The sequence below is a fragment of the Agelaius phoeniceus genome, chromosome 8 (assembly GCF_051311805.1).
Source record: "Agelaius phoeniceus isolate bAgePho1 chromosome 8, bAgePho1.hap1, whole genome shotgun sequence".
Classification (NCBI taxonomy): Eukaryota; Metazoa; Chordata; class Aves; order Passeriformes; family Icteridae; genus Agelaius; species Agelaius phoeniceus.
Genome location: NC_135272.1, coordinates 10,691,575 through 10,718,752, shown reverse-complemented (window position 1 = coordinate 10,718,752; position 27,178 = coordinate 10,691,575). Strand labels below are relative to the sequence as shown.

Sequence of the window (27,178 nt, the reverse complement as noted above, 5' to 3'; positions counted from 1 at the left end):
GATCTCTTTTTCTTTCTTTTTCTCTCTCTTTCTTTCTCTGTTTCTCTCTCTCTCTTTAATTAATCTCTTTCTCTCTCTCTTCCCTTTACCCCATACCCCTTTATCCAAAACCCACTCCCAACTGCTTTATCCAGAACCCACAGTTCCTATAGCAGGTCAGGTACCAGCATACCAATTTCCACGCCAAGTGTGTAGCTTACTGATACAACTTTGATTACTCGCGGCCCCTCTGACTTCCGAGCTTTTACCAGCCTCGGGTGTTCCCTCACCGTTAACGCAGGGTCACCCCATTTTTGGCGTCTCTTTTCGCTTACTCGGACTTCCCGCCTCAGGAACGCCGGGAGCAGGCAGCAATACCTGAGGGGGTGGGGGGGGCGGAGAAGGCGGGAAACTGAGGGGGGGGGGGGGGGGGGGCGCACCCGCGCCCCACGTGCGCCTCACGTGCCGCCCCCCCAATACCCCCCCCGCGCCTCCGGCCCCGCCCCCGCGGAGCCGCCTCCGCGGCCAATGGGCGGTGCCGCCGCTCGCCCCGCCCCCTGCGCCGTGACGTGCGCGAGCCCCGGGAAGAGGCGGCGGCGGCGCGCGCGGCGGGAGGAGCGGGCGGGAGCGAGCGGGGACGAGCGGAGCGGCGGAGGAGGCAGCGGCTCGGCCGCCCCTGAGGTGACGCTCCGCGGGCTGGCGGCCGTCCCGACCGCGGCACCGGCCACGGGAACGTGTCCGCGACGTCCCGCCCCACCCCCGGGGAAAGCGGCTCCCGCAGCCACTCGGGGCTGGGGCTCGGCGGAGGCGCGGGGGTGTGCGGGGAGGTAGCGGGGCAGGGGCTGGTTTGGAGACTCGGCAGCGCTTTGGGCAGCTCCCAGCGGTGTCCTCGGATAAAAACCCTTTTGCTGCCGGGTGTCGTGCGCGTTGCGGATGAGCTGTGGAGTGACCTTAACTTTGGTTTGTGGAGTGACCTTAACTTTGTTTTGGTCGCTGTCCGGTTCGCTCTGCAGGTACCGAGGGTCCAGGTCTGCGAGATGCGGCTATGCCCGAGGGCCAGGAATTTTCGAAGGAAAACTTTAGAGAGATGAAACTCTTTGGGATAAGGTTGTGATTGGTATTGGAGGCAGGGGTTTGGAATTAGGTGATCTTGAAGGTCCCTTCCAGCCTAAACCATTTCATGATTCTTAGCTGTTCCTCACCGAGCTTTTTGAAATGCAAAGATGAACTGTAAAGTGTTGCTTTTCTCCCAAGGCATCTTCTGATTAATTATCAGTTTGTCTGATTAATTATCAGTTTGTCCAAAGGGAAGGCGGAGAAGGTCAAGGTCTCTGAGCCCTTTGCGAGTACCGTAAATCAGGTGCCAGTGAAATCAGGGAGTTTCTGCTAGGAAATGTTAATGGGTTTGTAGCTCTACAAACTTAATCTGCACTTGTGGATGTCCTCAGAGTGGGGTGAAAGGAGTGTTTACTATTGTGAGGAGAGATTTCCTCTTGTGAGGGGGGTGGTGAACATCTTGGAGTTAGCCTGGCATTGTGTCATGAATGTTTCGGTTCTAGTAGAGATGGGCGGGAAGGGCTGATGCTCTCTTTAGGTTCTGATGTGCTGATAATTGCTCAGGTACTGTAATGCTGCACCTCTGTTCATATGGGAACTAGACTAGGAAAAAGTTTATTTTCATTGATTTCCCCTAGCAGACTTCGCGTTGCGGTGTGAAAAAAAAGGCTGTGCTTTGATAACTTAGCCTATCTGAATTATTAACTCTTTAAGTTAATTGTTTTAAAGTTTATGCCGCACATGACTTTTCCTTCCCCCCATTCCAAGATTGGTTATTTTTAGCTCCTTTCTGTTAAGCTTTCAGTTAGATACTGTAACCACTCTGCACCGGTGAGGAAGGAATGACTTCCTAAACTCTTGAAGAAGGTGAAAAGTGTCCTGAGACAAGAGTTAAACTTCTGGTCCTCTGTTTGAGCTGGAAAACTCACCCAGTTATTGATTTGTTGTTTGGTGGTGGCTGGTGTTTCTCCCCTGTATGCTGTGTAGCCTGAAAGGAGAACAGGAGACTCTCCTATTGGAGGGACAAACACAGGAAGTTGAGTTCTGAAAAGCTCTCGTCATAGTTTTATTTCCCTTTTGCAGATGTGCCAACCTCCTTATTCTGAGGTAATCCATCCTTAATTTGTTTTTTCACCAGTTCCTGAGTTTCCCTGGCCTGTCTGTAACAGCTCATATGTACTGGTGCACGTATGCTGTTCACTAGCAGCTAAACACATCTGCTGCAGAGTTTGTGCCAAGATGAAAAATATATCAAGTTTGAAAATGTGGTTACATGCATGCCTGTGAGGTCTTCTGGAAAAAATCTGCAAATTGTCCTTGATTGTAGCTACACTGCCAAGAGGTCCTTGAGATGAATTTTATGGAGTGTTCTGGGATAGCACTTTGTGACCAAATTAGAGTCTTTTTGTCCACTTCTCATTAGCTGAAAATTCTGTTTTCATCCTGCATGTGGTGCTTCAGGTGTTCCCTGCTGGCCACTCTGTCCTCAGCAGTGACCTTTGTCATTGGAACTGGTGTAGTTCAAACCTGATTCTCTTCCTGTTTTTCCTTGGTTTGTAACACAACCATTGTCTGGCCAAGCAGAACAGAAGGATCCATTGAGGAAGCTGCTCCTGCAGCAGCAGCTGAGAACTTGACAAGGAAGGGGCTTGGCTCAGGTCAAATATTGCTGGTGATTCCACAAAGTAAACCTGCCACAGCTCATGGAAGACAAGTTTTGGTGTCCACCTGGCTGTCAGAAAGAATTGCAAGGGCTTTTTGTAATTTTAAAGATTTTGAAAAAGCTTAAGTTATTTTAGGTAGTTATAAAATCTGTAGGGAAAAGAGGGTGGTGTAAGGAGATGTTTTGAGATGGTCATAGGAACAAGTTTGGTAGGGGAACTTACTTGGTTACTTTGTTCATGTACTGCTTGTGGTAAGGGAAAGGAAGTGTGTGTGATCAACAGTAAATGACTAATTGAAGTGTGTGCTGAATTTCCTTTATCCTCGCTCTGAATTCACAATGACAGTCCAACTTTATGTAAATATATTATTGAACAATAAATGAGATTTTTGTCATCATTATTTCTCTCCTTTTCTGATCTAGCTAGGTAACCATGGCAGGTGATGATTGTGTAAGGAAGCGCCAGGCTGGCTCCACTGCAACCTCCAAGACCCCTGAGAATGAAGAAACACAGAGAAGACCTGAGAGTGAGAGGTCCTTTCAAAACTCAAGCAATGGTGAGACTCAGTGGCTCAGCACTGGTTGCATCTCTGGCATGTGATTTCCTTTTAAGGTGCCCTTTTTACTCATGGCTGTGCCTCTTTGCTCCTTCATTTCTGTTTTTCTGTCTCTGGGAGAGCTGAAGGTGTCCCAGCTGCACCCCTTCAGCAGCAGGTGTGGGTTGTTTGGGGTGCTGTCCTGCAGAGCTTTCCCTCAGGAGCTGTGCACTGCAGTGCTTGCAGGGATCTAAAACAGTGATTAACTGTCACAGGAGGAAGAGATTCATTAGTGCTGTAAATGGTGCAAATGCCTCCTGGCAACACTTTTGAGTAATCCTGGTAAATGCTGGTTTTGGGACTTCATCTCACTTCCTTTACAACCATTAAGTATGTGACTTCTCAAGATGGAAGAAAATGGTCTTTAACACGGCAGGCTAAGGTTCTGTGTCTACCTGACAGACAGGTGGAGGTAGGGTGCACACAGAATGATGCTCTGGGATTCTGTTCATGTCAGGACAGCTGCCTTTCATTCAGACTAAATCTTGGCTGCCACAAAACTGAACAATGCACAGTTGTGTCTGTTAATTTGTTTTGTGGTCACCTTAGAAGTTATGTGGGTTAAAGTTGGCTTTGTGGAAGGATCAGTGCTGCCATGCCCTGTCCCTTGGGTTGCAGGGACAGTTGCATTGCACTATGAGTGGTTTTGCCTGTGACTCTCTGTAATTCCTGGTTTATGCTGTAGCACATTCCAGCCCATGATAAGGAGGTTAGAGATGAAACTGCAGCTTGTTTCCTTTCTCTTTGTGAGGTAGATTAAGCAAAAAGCTAAAGTAGGTTATCACAATGTGCCATGTGAGTACAAGATCCAAAATCCTGGTGCCAGGGATTCAAGGAGATAATTCTCACTGATATGCTTCTGGATCTCATCACAATTTCAATAGTACTTCTTTCTACTGAAATGGAAGTTGGAGCATGTTTAAGTTTAGGACGAGTCAGATTTCTTATTGAAAATAAGATGCATTGGAGAGAAAGCCATCCCTCAAACTGCTTGGAGAACTGGGATTTTAAGATTTTGGTGGCACATAATTTTAATTGGATCAAATGGGACTGTATTAGAAAATTGCAGGGAGTTGGTGTCTACTGGAATACAGTGATGCTGCTACCACTTTAACCTTTTCATATGTGGAAACTCCTTAATGGTAATAAATGAAGGGTAAGTAATAAACAGAGCAGTGATAATTAGGACTTGATGGGTGGGTGTGTCTATCTTTACAGGCCGTTCATTTTAACACCTCTGAGATGTGACAGAACCTCACTGCAGGTGAGATACTGTGAGTGTGGAGCAAACCAACATCTCAGGGTAGATCTCTTGAAAGTGTCCATGTGCCTGGTGGGTTGGCTTGGAACAGTGCAGTATGGTTTAAATCCCACACAAACTGCAGTGAAGGACAGCAGGGAGAAATCCTGGTTAAGGATCCTGGTGCATCCTGGTTAATCCAAGACCTGAGTGCATCTTACCTGCCAAGGTTGCTGCTGCCAGTTGAGCAGAGGTGTCACAAAGTGTTTCTTAGCTCAGTGACAACAGGAATAACACAGGGAGGTAGGAGGAATGAATCTGATGCCTCGAGGCATGGGAGAAAGATGGATCCCTCTGGTCAGGAATTCCTCTGTACAGGGAGTTAAATCAGCAGCTCTGTGACCCAAAGGTTGAAGATTTATGAAGCTGAAGTGTTCCTGAGTTGCAGACAGTGGCCTCTTCAGGTACTTCAGGGTGTCTGTGTAACTAGGTAGGACTTTCATGACTGAGGTGGGAGAATTTCTCAGAAGAAGCGGGCATAGATGTTTTTTCTTTCTTTTGTCCTGGCCATTCTCTCCTGAATAGCTGTTTCTAAGGCATTAGTGCCCATGTGCACAAAGGCAGTGTGAGGCTAATGGTCTGCTGTCTGGCAACAGCTTTTTTGTATTGTAACAACTGAATGCTGGGTCTTGTGAGGAATTCTAGACAAAATCCATGTTTGTTGCAGTTAAGGGATTCTAAGCAAGCCAAGAATGTACAGAAGTAAATATTGTAGCATGTTTGTGGCAGTTATTGCCATAGAAAAACTAAACCTTTAACGTGATTACCCACCCTTGATCCTCTCTGATTAGAGCAAACACAATCTGCTTTCTACAGTAAGAGTGGAGGTGTCAAGGGCCAGCTGACTTGTTTCCAGAAGTGTGTGAACTTTCTACAGAAACTTTTGGGCCCTTAATCCTTTCTTTATTAAAACTCAAATCCATTGGCTGATCTGAAATTGCTTATAGGAATAATTTTAATACATGTATTGGCTTTAGAGCTACAGTAGGTCTGACTCTTCCTTTTGTACAGTTGAGGTGATTTTGATTTTTTTTTACTTGGTTCTGCAGTGCTTCTGAACACTGTCTCATTGTTTGGGTTCTAAGAGTCAAATAGTTTTTACTCAGGTATGCCAAATTTTATAGAAGTGTGGAAAATACTCATAACTTGGAGATTGCCAGAAGATTTCTTCTGTGCCTTGATTTGTTTCTATCTTGTAATTATTCAGCCTGCAATTTCACTTTGACAGAGTAGCTGAACTTCAGTCTTCTACATCATTTCTCTTCCTTGAATTAGCTCCAGAGTTGTAATTAAACAACTAATTTGGTCCTGGCTTAGAGTCAGCAGATGATCTAGGTGGCAATAATCCCCTGTCAAAAGCCAGGCTTCCTTAATAAGATTAGTCTTATATGTTTTCAGCAGGAAATACATAAAGAAATAGAAAACTGCTCTGCCTAATGGGATATTGGTATCAGACTGTACCAGTCACCTGGAATGAGCATAACAGAAACTGCATGGACAGATCTTAAAAGGCTAGAGAGGGCATGGATCATGAGTGTGCACGAGTGCCTCTAAAACGCTCAGATAGTGTGTTCAGAGCAGTAAAAAGGTGGGTTTGGAGTCTGTTCTTGTTTGCCCAGATATCAGGCAAGGACTGGAAGTGTCTCTGGAGGCTGATCTGCAAACAAGCTGTGTGGCATATCTGTTTGGTGTGAGTAAGCCTGACTGGTAATGCTGATCTTAGAAAAGGGCTGTTATCTTCCAGTGAGGTTACTATCGATCATCCCTGGTGCAAAAGTTCATGGTGATGCACAAACTGTGTGCCTACAGAGGGATGGAGGAGGAGAGAGCTCTCCAAGGGGGAGCAATTTGGAAAGATTTAGCCTTTGCTGTATGACTCACAGCAGTGAGTGTTCAGTGTTTCAACAGGCTGCTTCTTGTGGATTCAGCTGCTTGAATTGAGTATCTTGGGATGTGTTTCTGAGAGATAGATCAAAAAGCTGTTTTGTCTAGGTGGATTCTGATAATTCTAGGGGCTGTCATGTTTTGGAAGCTGTGGTTTGGGTGAAGGCTCAGCAGTTTCTTGTGAAGAGCCTGTGGACATGGTAGCATAATGTAGAGAATGCTGATTTTCCTTCCTGCTAGTGAAGAGCCTGTTTGGGTTCCATGTCCCTGCAGAACTGAATTTTTAAGCTAAATGCTTGCCTAGCAGTGCAATGACCTATGGCCTGTGAATTCTTTAAACAGATCATCTGAGTCTACTCATAACTTGCCTCTAATTGCTGAGTGGCCAAATAAATTACCATAAGTAAGAATAAGGGCTCATTAGCTCAAATTATTAATGTGTGTTGTATTGTAGCATTATGGAACTCCTCCCCTCTTTACAGTAGCCCTGCACTAGATTGGCTTTAATATTGCTTTGTTTCTGATAACATCTTCAGTGTTTTTGGAGAGGGAGCCTTTAAATCCAGGTGACTGACAATAATGAAATCCTTCTTTCTGCCTGTGTTGCTTTAACCTCTTGAATGGGAAGTTGTCTTATCAAGAAATGACAAAGCTGGGTTTTTTTGGATCCCAAGCTGCAGCCCCAACATCATGTGAGTGATTCTCTGCTCTCCCCATTTCAAATGTCACTTATCTGTAAAATGTGCAAGAGTGGGTTGAAGAAGGGACAACAAGATCCTTTAGAAGAGGTACTTTGTCAATCTTGTGAAATTTTAGTTGCTCAACTTCTCAACAATTAAAAAAGCTTTCTCAATCTTCAGGTGATTTTTTTTATTGGCTTGGTTTTCAGAGAGAAACAAAGCTTACAATTAAATTGTTCTGTGGTTTTGTTTCTTCTGACTTTGGAACCTGCTTGGAATTCGGTCTGTATGGAGGAGTCACATTCTAAAAGGATCAAGCTCAAGACCAGTGGGCCTCTAAAGATCTTGTTAATGTCCTTGCTGATGGGAAGGGAGCCCAAGACCATTAAATAAAAATCTTTTCCCTGTGAACAAAGCTCTTCCAAAGCAAGGCCTGCTTAAGCCTCCTCTGAAATTGGCCACTATTTCATACCAGTCTTCAAGACACCTTTCTCATGACTTTAAATATATTTTCTGTCTTCTTAAGGCATATCTCAACTTCTTTTAAATGCAAGGATGTGCTTCCTTGAGTCAATTTTTCTATAATGCTGTTGCAATCCCAAAGTGACACAGAGGGACCCAGGCTTCATTTGCAGGGTCAAAGGAAAGTGAAGATTTGGACTTCTCAGCAATGCACATTTCCTTTTAGACTCAAAATCATGTGATGAATCTCTTCTCCAGTGACCTGACAGGCCATAAGTGGTGTCTTGTGCAAGGGAAGTTGAGTGATTAAAGATGATGTGCTTTTTCTCTGGTATCTGCCTTGTGACACAGCTGGGTTTATGGGGTGATGCAATACAGCAGAATGGGTTGGTTTGGGGTGAGTTTTCTTCTACAGACGATTTTGTGTTGAGAAAGACAAGCTCACAGGTGAGTTTACTTTGTCATATGAGTTGCTTAGACTGAAGCCATGGAGATCTTGATTTTAAAACTATTAAAAGGTGCTGTGTTTCTAATCTTTTCTGTGCATGCACACTAGTATGAGGCCAACTAAACTGACAGGAGGACACTTTAAATTCCAATTTAGCAATTGCAGCATCAGCAGGTCAGAGATTATCCTCATTTCTTGTACAACCATTAAAGCTGGACATTTGGTATATGTAAAGCTATACCCAGTTTTAAGGCCTTGTAGTCTACAAGGGTGTTTTATTTCCAAAGAGAGCCATGTCTGGGTAGTTTTTAATGTGAGTTTTTAATGACTGAGGCTTCAAAGGCAAGATCTGACAGGAAATATATGGTCAAAGAACTGGTTATTTGATTTTTAGCTTATCTTTAAAAGGAGATAATGCAATTCCTTAAGTCCCAGGTGTCCTGTTCTCTTTGGCTGTTGTTGGGTGGCTTCAAGCAAACTTGGTATTATCTGGAAGATTGGCAGCTGAGTAAGGGACACAAATTCTTGTTTTTTTGAAGGGAAAGGTTAGTTGTTCTTTGAGCTCAGCAGCTCTGTTCTGCTTTCTAGCAGGTCAGCACAAGGTGGTTCTTCCCATGGTAGTAATAGGGCCAGGAATACAATTGTGGAGTGGCACAGTGAGGGACTAGAGCCTCTGAGAACATCTGAAGGGGATACAGTTCTGCTGCTTGTGAAACAGTTTATTTTTATTTTTTTTAAATATATTGAGGGAGAACCTATTTGAGACCAGCAAAGTGCATGAGGTGAGTGGGTCAAGGGTATCTTACATTCTTCTCAAATTGTTTTCCAAACTGCTGTTGTTCTGCAAATATGACAGCACAATGAGCTTAAATGCTGAGGTGTTTGGTTGTTTTTTATTTTTGTCTTGGAGGTGAGATGCTTAGCAACCAGGAGTTCTGTTTTTGCAAGAATGGATCTTGAATGCAGCCAAAATCAATGGTGTTAAGCAGTTTCCTTGTTTGTTGTTACATCAGAAGTCTGCTAAGTGATAGGCAGTTGTTGTTGGTCTGTCCTTAAATCTACAGCTTGTGTAGCAGATAGGAAAAAACATAATTCCTGCAGACAGACAAAAGTCAAAATTCCTCGTTGATCGGTGGGAAGGGGAATAAATGCTAACAACTGATCATAGCTGCACTGAAGCTAAAGTTCCTTGTGTTGTTGTACTTTTTTCCAGTACTGGAATTGGAGTCACCTCTCAAGCAGGCCTACCTAAAATACTTAAAGCCAGTTGCTCAAACAGGCTGACTGAGGCTCTTGAGCAGCACAGAAGCATTTCCTGCTCTGAAAATGAAACTGCTTTTTGTGTAGAGGCTGTGCTCATACAAGGCGGCCACATTATGCATGGTGGTAGTGTTCTCACTCTGTTTTCTTGTCTCACAGCAGCACAACTTTGGCACCTCTACAGCAAATCTGTTAGCTCATGCTGCTCTGGAATCTTATTAGGGAATCACTTCAGTACCTTCTTTTTCTAAAAGTGGTAATGTTGTCTTAGAAACCAAACATGCAAGTTGTAATGCTGGCTGTGTGTTGGTGTGTAAGGTGGTGCTGCAGCTATTAATGCCAAAGGATAAGAACAAGGCAAGGTTTGCTGGTATCTTTTCACTCTGACTGGTATTTTAGGGGGATGGATGCTGCTGCTTCAATCTTGATTTTCCTTCATGTGCAAGACTCTCTGTTTTAAGTAACTTTATCTTCTGTGTTGTTGTTATTGGAGAAGTGAAACACCAGCCGGTGCTTGTCCTAAAACACAACTAGTCTGAAATGTCTGACCTGTGGTTGTTGTTCCTCTTGATGTCACAGAGGCATCTCAGATGTGTGGTTTTTAATGTGAAAGAAAGGTGGCATTTGAGGCTTTACCTATTGGCAATGGTGTTAGTAATGACAAAAGTCAGATTATATTGATGGCATGTTACACCTGTTTACTTAAACAGTCAAACATATTAAGGAGTACAGTCACACTGATATCTGGCACTTCCCCTGGGGGATAAAAAGAGTGGGAATAGCCAGGTTTGAGCACAGGATAACTGTCCAACTTGCCATTCAGCCTGTCTTAGAGCTGATCATGGTATTTTACTAATAGCTGTGGCTGACTGCCTTGTCTGTTGGCAATGTAGAGGCCTCCAGACAAACTAAGCTTATGTCTGCTTAAGATAAAACCCTGATAAAAAATCAGCACACTTGGAAATGACCTTCTAAGGGTCATTCTGATTGCTGCTTCAAGGCTGAATATGTTTAGGGACCTTGGAAAAATTTGCAGAGTTGCTAATGAAAAATAAAATCCAGCATGTTCTCAGCTGTTGACTGCCTTACAGTGCTGTGATCCTAAAATATGTGATTGTAGTTTATGAACTTCCTGCAGCTTTGATTTGACTTTAGTGGGACCCTATTAGAAGTCAGAAATGCTGTTGAAAAAATAGTGTCTGAACTACTGTATGCTGTGCTTTTTGTGTTTTCAGACATGCAACAAAAAATATTAAACATTTGCTTTCCTTCCTTAGGCTGGGTTGATGTGGACCACGTGGTAACGAGGAAAATGCAGCTCATAGCAGAAGCTGAGGTAAACACAATACTTGCTTGTGGTGGGGAGCAGGACAATTGACCCTGGAAGTCTTTTGGAGAGTCACTAGCCCTGGAACACAAATAGCCCTATTCAGTCCTAGATTGAGTGCAGTGACTTTTCCCCAGCCCTCTTTCTCTGTCCCACTTAGCACAAGAGGGGTGATCTTATGTAATGGGATTCTGTCTTACTTGACCCAATAGGTTGAAGTCCAAAGATAAGAATGAACTTTGAAACCTGTCAATAAAATGGAAATTGCCTTACCACTAACTTTTTGCAGTGTGATGATTAGCCAGCCTGCTTGCATATTGAGCCTTTAAAATGCTCTGTGTCCTGCTATCCATTGAATAAAGGGCAGCATGGAGCCTGCACCCCTCAGCTTCTGCTGCCCTGGCTGTGGAGATGACCTTCCTGAGCTTTGGTCTCATTCTTTTTGTCAGTGAACAATATCCTCATAGAAAATAGCACTGGGTGTTTCTGGCACCATCTGCATCTGTGTGGGCTGCCTTTGTCTTAGGTTATATTAAGGTGATTTATGCCCAAATTAAATGAAATTGGCTAACGATGAACTGCACCCTCCTTGTTAACCATTGTTTGTGGCACCCATGTTCTTCAGGGCAAATTGCCCTGCACTCTTGCATAATTTTATTGCAGAAAATTCTGTGGTAAATCTGAAGTAATCTAATTGTGCCAGCTTGACGTGAATAGTAGGGAGTGGATACTTAGAGAAAAATACCGTGGACCTTTGAAATATTTTCCTGTTTCACTTTTTTTTCCTTTTTCTCCCTACCTTTATAGGTGGTGTGTCATTTATAACAGGCATAACTAAGGTTGTATTTAAATAGTCTTTTCCAAAAGGTGTGCTGCTTTTTTTGCTGAAACTCCTTAAATTCAGCCCCTTTAGAGGGGTAGTCAGCTCAGAATTTTATTTTGGACGTTGTCTTATCCTGTTTATCCTTACTGAGAACAGGAGATCAAGCCTGGTAACTTCTCTGCAGACAGAACAGTTGTTGTTAATCACTGTTGGCAGTGGGTGTTTGCAGGAGAAGGCTTTCACTGTAAAGCACAAGTAGCTTTGGAAGTTCCAGGAGCACTAGCTGGTTGCAAGGGGACAACTTGACCTTGGATTTCTTTCTTCAGGAGTGTCTCTTGTTCCTTTTTTTTTTTTTTTTTTTTTCTGGTTACCAGCTTTGAGACACAATTCACAGAAGGAGTTTTCTTACCCACAAAGAGAATCCTAGAAAACCAGTGGTGTTTTAATTGCTGAAGTTTCTCCCAAAACACAGGGAGTTCAGATTTTAAGCTTTGAGTTATGCAACTTGCAGATTTATTTCAGGTGCCTCAAGGCTGAGGAAAAAAAACCACAAAAACACCCTACTGCAAAATGCCTGAGAATTCCTGAAGTGCTGGGCCCTTTTGTTGTGGGAGCCATTGAACAGAGGCTTGGATTGCAGTTGGATTGCAGATTTGTGATGGGTATCTAAATTCTGGGCAGATGCTTGACTTGTGAAAAGCCTGGTCAAGGTATAAATGGGATTTGTAGGAGCTGGGTGTTACTCATGTATAGAAGGTGTTCAAGCATCTGCAGTCTAAAAGTCCAGTCTTTAATTCATTCTAAAGGGAGCTGAGAATGGTGTTTTCTTCAGGAGGTCAGGGCTTGCAGGTGACAAAATTTACTGAATCTGTTGGAATGAGTATAGTTCTGGGGAACTGTTGCAACTTTATAAGTAAAGGGTTACTTCCCTCAACTTTCTGACTTGCCATCAATTTTTTTATTATTGGCCATCTTCTGCTTTTGATGGCATAGCATTCTTTCAAGGGTTTTTGGTTTGTAATTACAGTTAGTTACAATTACTGTAGGGTCTGTACTCTGGTTTGTATTTGATTTAATCTTTTAAGAACTCATGTCCTACTCTCCCAATCCAAACACATGCACGTGTTGAAATCAGCCCTGGAGGGCTGTGTTAGGAGAAGGCAATCTCAGCAGAGTGCCAGTCAAATGGAAGAGGTACTTTAAGAAAATATCATCTCTAAAACCTCACTTGAGGAGAGATGAGGCTAAAAATGGGGAAACACTACTAAAAAAATACCTATTTTTTGATGGGAGTGAATAGTGCTTTGTTTAGCATGGAAACTTGACCCTCCAACAGAAGTAGGAATTTCTGTTTGACTTTTTTGTAGGGATGTGTGCATGTATGCTGTAAAATTAGGCTGTACCAGAGAGCACCAGTGTCTTCTGTTACAGGTTATTTCACAAGTACACAATATTTGTTTATATTTTTTCTCCTGTTTTGAAAGGAACGAGTTCATATCTCTTGCAGAGACAATCCTCTGCCTCCCAGGAAAGCAATATCTAAAAGTAGCCATATCCTAAGAACTTTCTTAAGCACTGGGGAAGCTTATTTAGTCTATTCTGGAAGCTGCCAAATAGGAGAAAAATGTTTTTTAAAGTTAAATATTAATCTGCTCCTTCTCCTACTCCAGCTTTTGTTTCAAGAGATCTCTCTGGATCTGACCACTATAAAATGGGAGGAATGTAGAATTCTGATCCACTGTGACTTCAGGGTCTTCTGCTTGTATGTGGTCTCACTTCAGATTGTCTTGTATTTTCTGCCAGAGAGTTAAACTTACTTGGCTGTTGTCACATTAAATAGGAGCATTTTGTAAGAATACATCATCTGTTAATGTATTTTATAGGATAATGGAATAATTTGGGTTGCAAAGGACCTTAAAGATCATCCTGTTCCACCTCCTGCCATGGGCAGGGACACCTGCCACTACTACCCCAGGTTGCTCCAAGCCCCATCCTGCCTGGCCTTGGACACTTCCAGGGATCCAGGGGCAGACACAGCTTCTCTGGGCACCCTGTGCCAGGGCCTCACCACCCTCACAGGGAAGAATTTTTTCCTAACATCTGATTTAAACTTACCCTCTGCCAGTTTGAAGCCATCACCTCTTGTCCTGTCACTGCAGTTCCTCATGAAGAGTCCTTCTCAGACTTCCCTATAGGTCCCCTTCAGACCCTGGCAGGTGCTGTGAGGTCTCCACACAACCCTCTCTCCTCCAGAAAGCTCCTTGAAAACAGTTTTGTTTTTTCTTTTCAACTGTCAAGATGAGTAGATAGGAGTTGGGAATTCTGATCTGGGATATCATGTAGGAAGACTTGCACCTTGAATCTGGAGGCAAACTGGAAAAATCCCAGGCAAAGGATGGTCAGACAAACATGGCTAGTAAACACTTGCATTAAGGAAACAAAATATAATGTGCAATTAGATTTTAAATAATTTCTTGAAACTTGCCTTTTGCCTGTGCTGAAGGTGATGGCTGGCAGAGTGTTCAGGAGCTCAGGGGCTGGCTCTCAGCTCTGCTTCATCACTTGGCTCCATCACATTTAGTGTTTGAGGACTAAACATTAAGGAACTAAATTCTCAGAACTCTGATAAGTCTTCTGAAAGGCCAGAGCAATTCTGTGTTGAATCTGATGGAGAAAATAAATGTTGTTCAAAGTCCTCTGGCCTGAGGTGTGTGAACTGACCAGGCTAAGCCCCAGGTTATCCAAGTAGGCTCCAACTGTTGGTACACGGTACAGAAATGTTTTCTTGATGCCTTGCTCTGTCCTGCTCCAGGATAAAAAGGAACATAAATATTTTATGAAAATGTATCCAGCAAGGTAAACAGTTTGCTGCTGTGTTCTTACTCTGGCAGCAACTGAAGCCAGCTTTCATGAAGGAGGTGGACAGTCACTTCACAGAGTTTGTGAACAGTTTGGTGGCAAAATCAGCACTCCTGGATTCCTCATCTCCAGCCTCCCTTTTCCCAGCTTCCTGTGCAGAGAAGGAACTGCACAAAGCCAAGTAAGTTCCTTTTAAGCTGTTGCTATAACAAGGTTATGTTTCCTGGAAGCTTTATTTCCTTTTTTGGCTCAAATGTCAAACAAATATTCTTTGCTTGCAGGAATTCAAGGGCCCCTCCAGAACATGGGAAAATCTTTACTGCCAGGAGGTCCCTCTTGGAGTGAGTAACTTAACTTCATCAAAGTAATTTCATCAAATTCACTGAAAATACCCTTGATAGCAAACTAATGAGCCTTTGCTTTGAGGTGCTTTCCCTGCCACCACCCACAGTCTTATGTTCAAATCCATGGGGATTAATCTGTTCAAGCTTCTCTCTTCCTGAAATATCTGTACTACATCTTGCAAATATAAACCTTAATTACAGCCATCTCAGTACCACTGGGATCATGGCTAATTATCCTTTGTCTGAGGATAAGCTGAGCAAGTGTCTGTGTCTGTGGCACCCCAGCTGTGCCTTAACTCTGGTGTCTCCCTCAGTGAGCTGTTTGAAGTGAGTCACATCAGGACAATCTACCACATGTTCATCGCCCTTCTCATCGTCTTCATCCTCAGTACACTTCTAGTAGACTTCATTGATGAAGGAAGGTAAGAATGCCTTGGAAAGGCAGGGGTAAGGGCTGGGAATAGCTCTTCCAGCATGCCAGATGCACATGAAACTGCAGAATGGTGCAGAAAGAAGGGGGAATTGTTCTTGGGGTGTTGCTGCAAGTGTGGGTTTCAACTTGGCATACTTAGAATATGTGCTGGAATTCCTGTTGAGAGAGTATGACCATTCCAAATTGGAACTTTGGATATTAGGAAAACACTGCTAACTGTTGTGTTACAGGAGAGTTGTGGCCACGCAGTTCAGCCTAACGTGCTTAGTTCATCACGAGGCTGGCAAAAGGGAATGTGGAATGCTTTGGTTGAGTATCTTTAATGAAACAGCAGCTTTCAACTGCTTCTGTTGCTTGAAGAAGGACTCTGCTTAGAAAAACTTTAAATACTTCAGCAGTCCTTCCTCTGTGTGAAAATGACAGTTCTGGAACATTGTACTTGTACTCAAATAAAAATAGAACTTTGTTTTTCCTGGGGAAAAATCTCAAGGATGTTGGCAGAGCCTCTGCTAAGATAGTGCTTTGCAGGTAGCCAGTTGTGAATAAGATTGTGAAAGACTCCTTTCCTCAGTTGTTGCTTAAATAGTATTTTGGCAAGCTGTATCTCATGTACACAAGTAGGATTACATGTTTATCTTGCTGATTATCTGCTCTTCAGTTTACAAAACCAGAGCTGTATCTTGATTATAATCATTGTCCCTTTAGTCTAAGAACAGGCTTGTGTGCTATTGAATGTTGTTTAGCTGCTCCTTACTAGTGTACGGACAATGGGTATTTACCTTAAAATCAACTAGGGCTGGATACCCTTACGACTTTAAAAATAATATGTATGGTTTTAGCTAGATCTGATAATTTGGATCCAGTTTGCAACTGAGCCTCCACCTGAGAAGGAATAACTTTTGTTGGTGTATTCTGTTCTATTATCTTCTCTGGTCTTAGTTTAGAAGAGCTTATGGTTGGAGTAAGCTCTGATGAGTATGAGGCAGTAAAGTTGATCAACCTTTTGTTTATGTCCTTATGTTTTAAGCTTGATTAATGGACTAAAGCACCTGGTGCACACCAGTTGGTTTTATTTGGACTGACCTTCTAATGACCCTGAGCCTTTTGGATAACTTCTAAACTGAATCTTGTGGAATGCCCACAGAAAAGGATTAGACTAGCTTTGAGTGCTGGATGTTAAAATACTCCATGCCTATAGAGGCAGGGAAAAAGCCTCTTTAGGCTCAAACCCCTGGGAAGAGCTGAGTTTCAGTCCAGTGGTGATAATGTCCTGGGAGTGTTCCCCAAAAGCTCTCATGGACCCTTGTCCAGCAGTGGATTGTTCAGTCACGTGCTTGTTCTTGGGAGGATGAGCTTGAGCCTGCTCTTAAAGCACATGCTGATCTTAGAGATGTGCTTAAGCCCTGTGGGATTTGAAGGTAAGCTGTGCCTGCCAGCACTGATGGCATCAGTCCCTCTCTTCATTTCTGGGATACTTGAGTGTAGCCACTTGAAGCTGCCACAGACAGCCCTGAGCTGAAATTGCCACGGTCACTTCTATCCAGACTGTCAAACAGTTATGATGTGGAAGCTTTGTGTTTTGTGGCTGCTTAGTGGAGTAGAAGTATTTCTAATCAAAGAAAGGACACTCAAAAATTGTCTCTTTCCTTGTACCTTCTAGGCTGGTCCTTGGATTTGATCTCCTGGTCTTCGTTTTTGGAAAGTTCCCAGTTGTCTTCTGTACTTGGCTGTGCATGTTCAGTGCCACAGTAGTTGTTCCATACAACCTTTTTGTGTGGTGGGCCCAAGGCTATTCCAGTTCCTCCCATCGTGCAATCCACTCTTTCTTCTATGGGATGCTGTTCACACTCTTCCAAATCGCTGGGCTTGGGTTTGGACCAACCTATGTTGCTGTAGCCTATGCCCTGCCTCCAGCTTCCCGCTTCATTGTAATCCTGGAACAGGTAAGTCCCTACCCTGCATCCTCTGGATCCTAGGATACATTGAATTGCATTTCATTTTCAAAGTGGAAAGGGTCCTTTTTCCTAAAGAACTCAAATGTTGTTTTTATTCATTAAATTAAGCCAAGGCTGTGAATGCAGCATCTCTGTGACTTGAGGACAGTTACATGCAGCAAATCTAATAAGAAAGAGTAGAGAATAAACTTCATTTTGACCTTGAAACCACTTATGGGTTTTTACCCAGTATTTAAGATTTTACTGTGGGTTTTACTGACATTCCATTTAATTCTGGTTGTCTTGTGGATAGTTAAGTGCTTAAAACCAATTTTAAGAACGTGTTGTGCCATAGTCCACAAGGAAGCTGTCATGTTCCTCTTTAAAAAAACAAAACTCAAAAAAGCAAGTATATGGTCAGGAAGCGGTTCCTGTTGGCATTTCTGTTCTCAAGAAGTAAATTTCTTGGCTCTGTAATCAGGACTTGTTTGGAAGTGGAATTTTTTTGGTGAGGGGAACTGAAAAGTGCAGGAATGGTCGTCTGGTCAGTCCATCAGGTTAAAACAAGGTTGGTCAGGGATGAGTTTTAAGAATTAACTTTGGACTGGCCCAACTTTTGGTTCTTAAGTATTAGAACAAAATTAAAAGAAAAACCTGCTTGACAGCTGTGGACTGTTTATGTCGGGCACCACCTTATACCCAGGTAATGATAATTGCTGTTCAACACATGTAACTTCAAGGACACACCTAGACTCTGAAACATCCTGGCCTGCTGAAATGGAGAGGGGTTTCTCTTCAATTTTAAATTAATGTTAGCTGATGAGTGACTTGCTGGTGTTATTCAGTCCTTGTGAATGTGGTGGTCCTGCAAGTGTAGATGAGATGTGTTTTGATTCTCCTGAGCCATAGTTGCTGCTGCATGTTTCCCCTTGCAGAGTTTGGAATTCATGTCAGTTAAACAGGCTTGTGGGTGGAGGAAGCAGTGCTTTGCTTGTAAAAGGGCTAAATGGGAAAGAAACCAAGATGCTGAAGGTGTTGCTGTAAAGTGCTTGATCCAATCTTCCCTGGAAGGTTGTGAAAATGAGAGCACTGAGCTGCTCTTGTCTTGGCCTTTCAGGTTCGCCTTGTTATGAAGGCTCATTCCTTCATCCGGGAGAACGTACCCAGAGTCCTGTCCTCAGTGAAGGACAAGTCTGGTGAGTAACTTGCCCTGCTCCATTTTATATAGCCAGCTCTGGCTTTCCTTCCATTGCTTTGAGCTGCTCTTATGAGCTGGAGAGGTGGGATTTGAATTGGTGATGTTGGATGGGGAGATTGAGGGGTTTGCATCATAATTTCAGCCTGAACCTTTTCATTTGTTTTCAGTTATATTAGACAATGAGCTAGACTGTAGTTCAGGTCTGAGTCCTCTCTGCATCTTAAGTCTTTGTTCTCCAGGATTCCCTATTTCTGCTTTTAGGAGTAAAAGTTGTCTAGATGTTGCCTGCAGACCTCCAGCTCAGTGCTCTAGTTGAAGTGACAGCAGTCATAGAATAAAAGGCCTTTTAAGCAAGGCATGCTAGAGCTGATTGGACTGAACCCACGTCCTCATAGGACAGGAAATGTGATACCAAGGTGTTAGCAGATAGTTTGATTACCCTCACTTGCTAACTGTCCTTCATGCACACCATCTGAAAGGTCGAGTTTGTTATATTCTCTGCAAATCCCCTACCTTTAGCTCCGGACTGAGGTTTCTGAGGTGAGAAGGGTTCTGTTTTTTGAAAGATTTCTGAGGTGAGAAGGGTTCTGTTTTTTGAAAGGTTTCTGAGGTGAGAAGGGTTCTGTTTTTTGGGGGAAACTGAACTGTCAGTAAAAAGATTGCTTTTGCTTTTTATTTCCCCCTCTCTCCAGGCACAGTACATATTCCCAGAATCTCTCAGTACCTGTACTTCCTCTTTGCTCCCACCCTCATCTACAGAGACAACTATCCCAGGTAATGTGAGCAACCTCAGAACACTAAAGCAGTCTGAGAACTGAAGCCAACATTAGGCATCCCTGTGTGTGATCAATTTATAAGTTAGAGCTTTCACAAAGACGTGGATAAGCTCGCAAGGGCAGGACTGCTCATGGAGTTCTGCTTTTATTTCTTTGGGAAACTCACTTAAGTCAAACTAATTAAGAACTTGCTACAGATCATGTAGTGATAGACAGTTTCTGCAATAGGAACCTGTGTGTTTTATGTGGTGCTAATAAGCAGCCCTGTCTCTGAGTTTGAGGCTGAAGCCTTTATGAGTGGGAACTCCCAGACTCTTCTGTGCATTGCTGGGTGGCACTTTGGCTGTGTGAAGTCAGCAGTCCTTCACACAACTGTCTGCAGATCCCCACCTCCTACAGAACTGTACAGTGTTGCCCTCCAGATACCTTCCCATTTATGGAATTGCTGGAGTTCTGCTGTAGTTGAAAGTGAGGAACCAGCAATTTGGGCAGACATCCCTTGGATATCTGGAGATTGAGAATTCTGGAATTCAGAAGCCATTTTTTTTTTCAGAGAATACATCAGTAAAATTGTAAAATCCTTCAGGTAATTGAAGGGAGGGATTTGCTGCTTTGAGGTCCTATTTAGCTGTGCTATCCTCTTCTTTTTCCTAGGAATCCCACAATAAGATGGGGCTATGTAGCTACCAAATTTGCACAGGTGAGTGGTGCAGTTTTCTGCAGAATACACTCTTGGAGATCATCTAAGATGTGTTGCTCAACAGCTCTACTTGGCATTAAATCACTGTACTTGGCATGGCCTTACCAATAAAGAATACTTTTCAGTGACTAACAAACTGTGATCTTGCTGCACTAATGGTTGTGCCAAAGAAAGAAAAAAATTAAATCTTTGCTTAAACAAGCTTTCAGATTAAAGAAACCTCTGTGTGTGTGTGTGCGTAGAGCAATACCCATGCCCTCTTTCTTCACCCTGATTGTAGTGCAGGGGCACAGCTTCTTCTCTGCAGTTATTCAAAGCAATTTTGAAATAATGAGGCCTGAGGTCCAAATCCCCAGTGCTTATTTAGTTCAAGATTGAGTGGTTCTTCACATTTGTGGCCATGAGGTCCAGTAGCTTCTTGTGGATGTGTTTCCAAGTAATGGATTTGTGTGACTGAAACTTTTGCTGTAACACAATGCATTTATGGTTTAAAAAGCAAAACAATTAAGAAAAAGAAGGCAGCATGAGCAGGCCTTTGGCTGCTTCCTGTTGGACAAAGAGGACAGAGCACATACCTGCCTTACATCCAAGTATTTCAACATTGGCATTTTGACCTCAACATCCACAACATCAGTTCATGAGTCAGAGAAAGCCTGAGGTGCTTTGGCCTGCAAATGTCAACTTTGGAATAAAATAAAAATAAGCTTTAATACTGGATTTAACTACAGTAAGTATTTTCAATTATTTCTGCCCTTACCTTGGATGCAGATCAAGGGTATTTTCCCCACTTTGGCAGTGGCATGGATTTTTTTGTGTCAAAACGTGTGAGTTGATAGGACTGGGCAAAACTGACAGCTGCTGTAGTAGAATAGAGAAGTTGATTTTGCTGCTGCCTGTTCAGTGTGCTCCAGCAATTGCTGTGGCTTTCTTTCTGCCTGGATCCTTGGGGAGGTTTATTGGCAGCTATGTAAAATAAATTATTTGGGCTTGTGTTGGCAGCTGCCGTTCTCTCCTAGAGCTGGCAGGTGGTGATGTGTTAATTGTGTGTTCCAGTTATGAAGTCAGGTTTTTGGGGTATTTTTATTCCAGGTGCTTGGCTCACTTTTCTATGCCTACTACATCTTTGTGAGACTCTGCATTCCTCAGTTTCGCAACAGTAGTCAGGAAACCTTCAACCTTCGAGGGCTGGTCCTCTGTATCTTCAACTCCATCCTGCCAGGTAAGGCCCGGATCCCTGAGTGACTCTCATCTTTGTGGAAAGTGCTTCATTTGAGATGCATTTATGACAGGCAGAGATCAACAAAGGAGATCTTGTGAGCAGACTGCAGCATTAAGGGGTAAAACTTCAAAATCAGCAGTACAAAATAAAAGCTGGGTTTGAATTTAACTAGCTTCAAATCAAGCTGCAGGCTCTGGGGCAGCCTTGCTTCACCCTCTGGGGCAAGAAGGGCCTGGTGTGGTGAGAAACTGAAATATTGTTGTGCTACCTGTACAAAAGAGTAGAGCCCATCTGTGTCAGTGCCTATAAAGAACAGTTTTTGGCTGTGTTAGGTGCTCTTGCTTGTGGCTGAGAGCAAACACTGCCAGACTGGTGTGGCTGTTCCTTGTTTCCAGGTGTCCTGATTCTCTTCCTGGTGTTCTTTGCGTTCCTTCACTGTTGGCTGAACGCGTTTGCTGAGATGCTGCGCTTTGCAGACAGGATGTTCTACAAGGTGAGAAGCAGGAGCTGTAGTTTATAAAGCTTCTGAAAGTCATTGTCATAATGACAAAAAAAAAAAAAGGAGGAAACTGAAGATTGTTTTACCAAACAAAGCAACCATGGGATTTTGCTTGGTTTATGTTGTTAAGGCTTAAGTTTGTTGCTGTGCTGTTGAACAGATTTGGTTTCTATTGGCAGTCTGAATTGCTTTAAGGTGAAACACCCTGTGCACAAACAGAAGCAGCCACCAGACCTACCCAATAGCTCCATTAGCTTTTGTTTTTGTTCTTTTATCAAGTCAGCCACTGCAGTTTGGGATAAAACCAGGCCTTGATACTCCAAGTAGAATGTTGGAAGTGTGATGGAAAGCTTGGTCAAATTATGTTAGCTTGCTATTATTTTGCTGAATATTTTTCAATTTGATATCCTAGAAAAGCCCTCTAGAATGTTTTATAGTTAATTAGATTTATTGTCTTTCCATTGTGCTTTCAGGACTGGTGGAATTCCACATCCTATGCAAACTACTACAGAACCTGGAATGTGGTAGTACATGACTGGCTCTATTACTATGCCTACAGGGACTTCCTTTGGGTGAGTAACAAGCTGATGTATTCTTTTGTTAATTAAACATTCAATTACTGGGCAAAATGGTACATTTGTCAAGATGCAGCATCCCTGTCTGTTTAGAAGCATAAAAATGTTTTGTGTCACCTGTTGTGGGGAGCCGCTGTGCTTTTAGAGAGATCCATTGCTCATTTCCAAGTCCTTAATGTGTGCAAAACGTGGGGCTGAGATGTAGGAATGCAGAGACTGCCTCAGCAGTCAGAACCCATCTTGCACTGTTTCCATGAGCTGTGGTAGGTATTTAATGAGTGGGCTCAGCACGAGTGCTAATGCAGAAATGTACCTGAAGAGAAATCCCTAAAGCCCAAGGTGCTCTGCAAGGTACTTGGTGTTTCACACGTGCCTCTTGGCTGGAGGAGAACCTTCTTAGCTCAGGGAAGAACATTCACTGTGTTGCAACAACCAAACAAAAACCACAGCAGAGTAGCTCCTAATACTTGGCATTCTTGTCTCTCCCAGTTTTTTGGGAAGAAGTTCAGAGCAGCAGCCATGCTGTCTGTCTTCACCGTGTCAGCTGCTGTGCACGAGTATGTCCTCAGCATCTGCTTTGGCTTCTTCTATCCAGTTCTCTTCTGCCTGTTTTCATGCTTTGGAGGTAAGCTCCAAGGAAGAGAGTGTGGGAGTGGCTGTGGGGTGTGTGGCCTTTTTTAGAGAAGCATGCTTTGTGCTTTTGATAATGATGCCAGCTGTTCCCTCAGCACTAACACAGTATTGTTGCCCAAGGGTTGCAATTGTGAGTCCAAGCTTTGTGAATGGATTTTTGCAGCTCAGGAGATACACACCTATATACACACAGAGGGTTTGGAAGCTTGGGGCTTAGATGATCAAGGTCTTGGTGATGAGGAAGAGGGATCTATGTTATACACTGCTGTTCCTGTGGCACTGCACAGAGTTTAACAGCGCTGCTTCCTCTTTGCCAAGCTGTAGTTGAATCACTGTGTCAGCAGCTTGTCAGTCTTCCTCTATTCACAGTATAAGGAAACTATTAGTTCACTACTGCAGTGAGGAAGAGTGTGGGAAATGGATTTATGATGGCATGAATTATAATATCTGTTTTGTCTCACCCTTCTCATGAGACTGAAAATAGAATAAAAGTTTTTAAAACACATCTGTTACCTCATCTCTGGGTCAGAAAATAGTATAATCTAACAGAAGAGCCCATTTAGAAGTCAGAGCTCTTGGATTTCTTTTTGTGTTTTGGAGGGCTCTAATAAACTCTAGGCCATCCCTGCCATGCCTTGGTGACAAGTGTAATAGAAATAATGTTGATTCCCCAGAGGCACACAGCTTGCTGGCAAATTTATTGGAAGTAAATGTGAGAATCAGCTCAGAGTATTTGCTCTATTGCCAAGCATAATCAGATTTTCACGCAGTAGCCTTGTTGTTCCAGAGATGAAGTGAAAGGAGGGGAAGATCCATTAAAATCAGTTGATCTTTGATTCTTGAATCTTGAGTTTGTTTCTGAATAATTCTTCTCATTCCTCCCCTTCTCAGTGGTCTTCAACTTCACCCTGAATGACCGTCGGAAAGGGCCCTTCTGGAATGTGATCATGTGGACTTCCCTGTTCCTGGGCCAAGGTGTCATCATCTGCCTCTACAGCCAGGAGTGGTACGCCCGCCAGTACTGCCCCACGGAAAATGTGAGTGCCTGCTTATTCCCCTGGGATAACCAGCTCTGGGAGTGGCTGTCCTGCCTTGCTGTGCAGGAAGAGTGGGAGTTAAAGGGCATGAACCTTTCTGGCAGTGTGCTACATCCATTCTTTAGGAGTTATTTAGCCTAGAGGCTGCCTAACAGAAGTGTGTTCAGTAATGCTCCTGCTGTGCTTGGTAGGATTTCACTGCTTGAAACTGAGGGTGGTGTTAGCCCATATCTGAGGATATGCTAGAACTCATTTAGGCTGTGGCAATGGAACTGCAGCACTTGGTAAGTGAAGTCAGGAGAAACTTTTGTAGAAGGCCCACAGAAACTGTGCCAGTTGTGCCTCTCCCAGGCTAGAGTGGGTGGTGGTGAGAAGTGGTTACCTGTAGATAGTTTGGGGTTTGGGTGCTGTTTTCTCTGACTCATTTTCTTGGTACCAGGTGCTGTTCTAGACAAAACTTCCCACTGTCCCTGCTGATTTCAGTTTTAACCAAAGGTATCCTTTGGCAGCCTCTATTTTAAGTTTGATTCTCCTCAATTAAGAGTTTGCCATCATTAATTACTTGGCTTCTTGATACAGCAGGCTACTAGGCACAGTTTTTACCTGATGTAACAGAACTTGTGGCTGCACTTACACTTCCAGGCACCTGCTTAGTGAAGGCAAGAACAGGGTTTTAGGGTGCAGAAATGTGGTTTGATCTTTCCTGTTAGAGAAGTTTGATTTCAGCAGCTTGTACCACAGCTGGTGCTGTTGGCTTGTGACTAATTTACTGCCTCTCCATGTTTTGCAGCCCACATTCCTGGACTATTTAAAGCCACGTTCATGGTCCTGCCATGTGAAGATGTGAAAATGGGGTGCTCTGGCCATGACATCACAGAAAAACAGAGGTGTCCTTCAAGTATTTGGACCAATGATCTAACTTACTACAGACTTTTTCTAAGGGAAGTTGGGCCTCCTCATTATTGGGGAGAAACTGTAATTTTTTTAAACATTGCTGGAGCAAACCAGTTGACCTGGATTGCAACAGACTTCAAAGGCAGCATCTATAACATGCTGTCCCACTTTGAGCCATTTCCATGCCAGTAAAACATTGAGCTGAAGGTGGAGTCTACTGGAATCCTACTCATCCAGGGATCCCCCCAAGTTGCTGCTTTTCTGGACAAGAGGCAAGCTAGTCAGATTTGCTGGTAGCTCATTGTTGGTATCCGTCCATCTTTCTTAGCCATCGTTTGCAATTATTTTTTTCTCCTTTTTGGTAATGGGATGTCTACAAAACTTCTGTTCTTCATGATCCTGCCTGCCACTGTGACATGGACAAGTGGCAGAGCAACAGGGTGTTTACCTCCTTGCTCTGAAGATGGCCAAAGTTTTCCTGGCTGGCTTCAAACTGCATCCTGTGTATGCCAACAGATATAAAATGGGCAGAGGAAGAGGGATTGTCGCTGTGCTGAGTCAGGTTCAGAAGCAGGGCATGGTGTGTGCAGTCTTTATTTGACTTTTTACACCAAAAATTTGTTTCTCTGTATTCATTTAGTTCCCAACTGCCTTACAGCATTTTTGTTCTCTGAAGGCCCTTGTGACTTGAGGAGTACTTTTTCTTCTTGTTCTTCCTTTCTCCTGTTCTAGGTAATCAGTTCTTTTAACATGATTAACTTGTAAAAGAGCTTTTCCTTTAATTTGGCAGGTGCTTTAAGGTACACAGGTTCTTAAGGGTTTCTTTACTAAAAAAAACTTGAAATAATATGACCAAACTCTAAGAAAATGGGATGAATTTGACAGGTACAGAGCATGATCTTGTTTGAAATGGCCATGTGCAGTTCAGTGTGCCAGCACACCTTGCCCATTGGAGAAGTACTGGAGGAGTTTTAGTGCTGCTGGGGATTGGCCCAGAGCTGCTTTGTCACCTTCCTGTGTCTGCCCTGACATCAGAGGGGGCTTCAGGTGGAGATCAGCCACCTGGGTACTGCCCTCTTGGTGAAGAGGTAGGACATCCTCCCACACACACCAATAAAGACAGGGGCCCTGTGTGAGTTTGGTGTTTCCATAGCAATGGATCAGAGTTCCTTCAGCTCCCTTGTTCTGTCAGGTGCTAAACAGAACAGGGAACTTGCAAAGTGTCTGGGTACAGATCACTCCAGTTTTACTGGAACTGTAGTTCCCATTACTGGAGACAGACTCACCTGATGGACATACTTTAACTGTGGGGAAAAGGGTCACCTGATAGAGATACCAGAACTTTGGTGACAAATATGTTAGAATTACTCAAATGTTATCAGAAACTGCCAAGGAAGAACAGCATATCCTTACTACCTACAGCCCTGGGGATTTCATACCAGCAGTATTGGGACCATTGGTGGACTTGTCTCCCAAGCCACTTCAGCCTCTCCTTTGGGCTTCTGTTTTCACTAACCTCAGTCAGAAGTAATTTCATGAAAGCTAGGGAACACTTCAAGTCCCCCAAGTCTTCAGTCAGAAGGAATCATGCTCTTGAGAAAGGACATTTTACCAGGTCAAATTTGCCAAATAGTGTTTCTGTGTGAGGTTCTCCTCTGACAACACTTCCTGCTAAAAATTGTTTGATGAAACTGAAGTAATTTCAGAGGAGCTATATGCTCAAATTTGGCAGTATTCATACATAAAATCCTGAGAATTAAATGGATTACTTTATCATCATTCAGATTGAGTAATCTGAAATCTTTCACCATACCTTTTGTGGGAGGAGAGAATAGAAGTTCTGGAACAACTATGCTTCCTTATTGAGAAAACGGTCAAAAATACAAAAAAACACCTTTTGGCCAAACAGCTTTTTCACCTGTACAGGATGAGATTCAGTCCAATTCTTTTTTGTTTGGTGCTCAGAACACTTACAGAGGTAACTGCACTCAAAGAGGGTGGGATGGATTAGGGACTTGATTTGCTATCTTGAAACCTGTGGCAGGTCTTGATACAGTTTCAGTGTTTTCAAAAAGAGACCAAAGGATGGCACTTGTGCCCTGTTTTGGTGTTTCCCTCACACCTGGCACTGTTGTGTGCCCAGAAGGAATATCAGCATTTACTGTGTCAGCATCATCACTGTTTGAAGCCTGAGGGCTTGAGCATCTGGCAAGCTAAAGGCAACCAGAAAGGGATGCTCAGCTGTTGGAACTAGTCTTAGTTTTTGACAAGTTGAGGTTTTCAGCCTTGTAGATCAAGGCATCTGGCAACCATGCTGTCAGGGCATTAACAATTTGGATTACTTTCAATTTTGTGGGGTTTTTTAATTGCTTTTGAATGTGGGCTTATTTTCATTTTTCTCAAGAGTGCTGGAGGGGAAATACTAAGTCTTTTGCACGTTGCTTATTTAATTAAAAGTCAATTGCACCACGTTTGAGTTTCTTAGACTGCAAATGCCAGAGCACTTGACCAGAACTGTGCAATGTTCTGGTCAGTGGTGAGGATGTGAAGGTTCCCAACCTGCCCTTTACAAGCTCTTAATATAATGTAATATAATATA

At 43.2% G+C, this 27,178-nt stretch overlaps 1 protein-coding gene across 2 annotated transcripts; it reads left to right on the top strand.

The window, feature by feature from the left end:
* The first annotated feature begins 522 nt into the window (after positions 1 to 522).
* Positions 523 to 27,178, top strand: SOAT1 (sterol O-acyltransferase 1). Of its 2 annotated transcripts, none has more exons than XM_077181988.1 (16): positions 523 to 660; positions 3,122 to 3,255; positions 10,606 to 10,664; positions 14,370 to 14,518; positions 14,619 to 14,678; positions 14,996 to 15,103; positions 16,775 to 17,057; positions 18,166 to 18,244; positions 18,939 to 19,020; positions 19,677 to 19,722; positions 20,812 to 20,941; positions 21,337 to 21,434; positions 21,914 to 22,012; positions 22,505 to 22,640; positions 23,540 to 23,685; positions 24,476 to 27,178. In XM_077181988.1, exons 2-16 carry the CDS (start codon positions 3,132 to 3,134, stop codon positions 24,530 to 24,532), a joined length of 1,656 nt encoding a protein of 551 aa, XP_077038103.1. In that variant the 5' UTR covers positions 523 to 660; positions 3,122 to 3,131; the 3' UTR covers positions 24,533 to 27,178. The 2 variants fall into 2 exon arrangements, with proteins under 2 accessions (XP_077038103.1, XP_054494203.1); XM_054638228.2 differs by having other exon boundaries at positions 541 to 660; positions 3,126 to 3,255.

Excerpts from the sequence above, each read along its gene's own strand:
- SOAT1 (XM_077181988.1), top strand. The coding sequence starts at position 3,132 with ATGGCAGGTGATGATTGTGTAAGGAAGCGCCAGGCTGGCTCCACTGCA. Across the intron at positions 21,435-21,913 it reads CAGACAGGATGTTCTACAAG|GACTGGTGGAATTCCACATC; the intron begins GTGAGAAGCAGG and ends TTGTGCTTTCAG. Across the intron at positions 22,013-22,504 it reads CCTACAGGGACTTCCTTTGG|TTTTTTGGGAAGAAGTTCAG; the intron begins GTGAGTAACAAG and ends TGTCTCTCCCAG.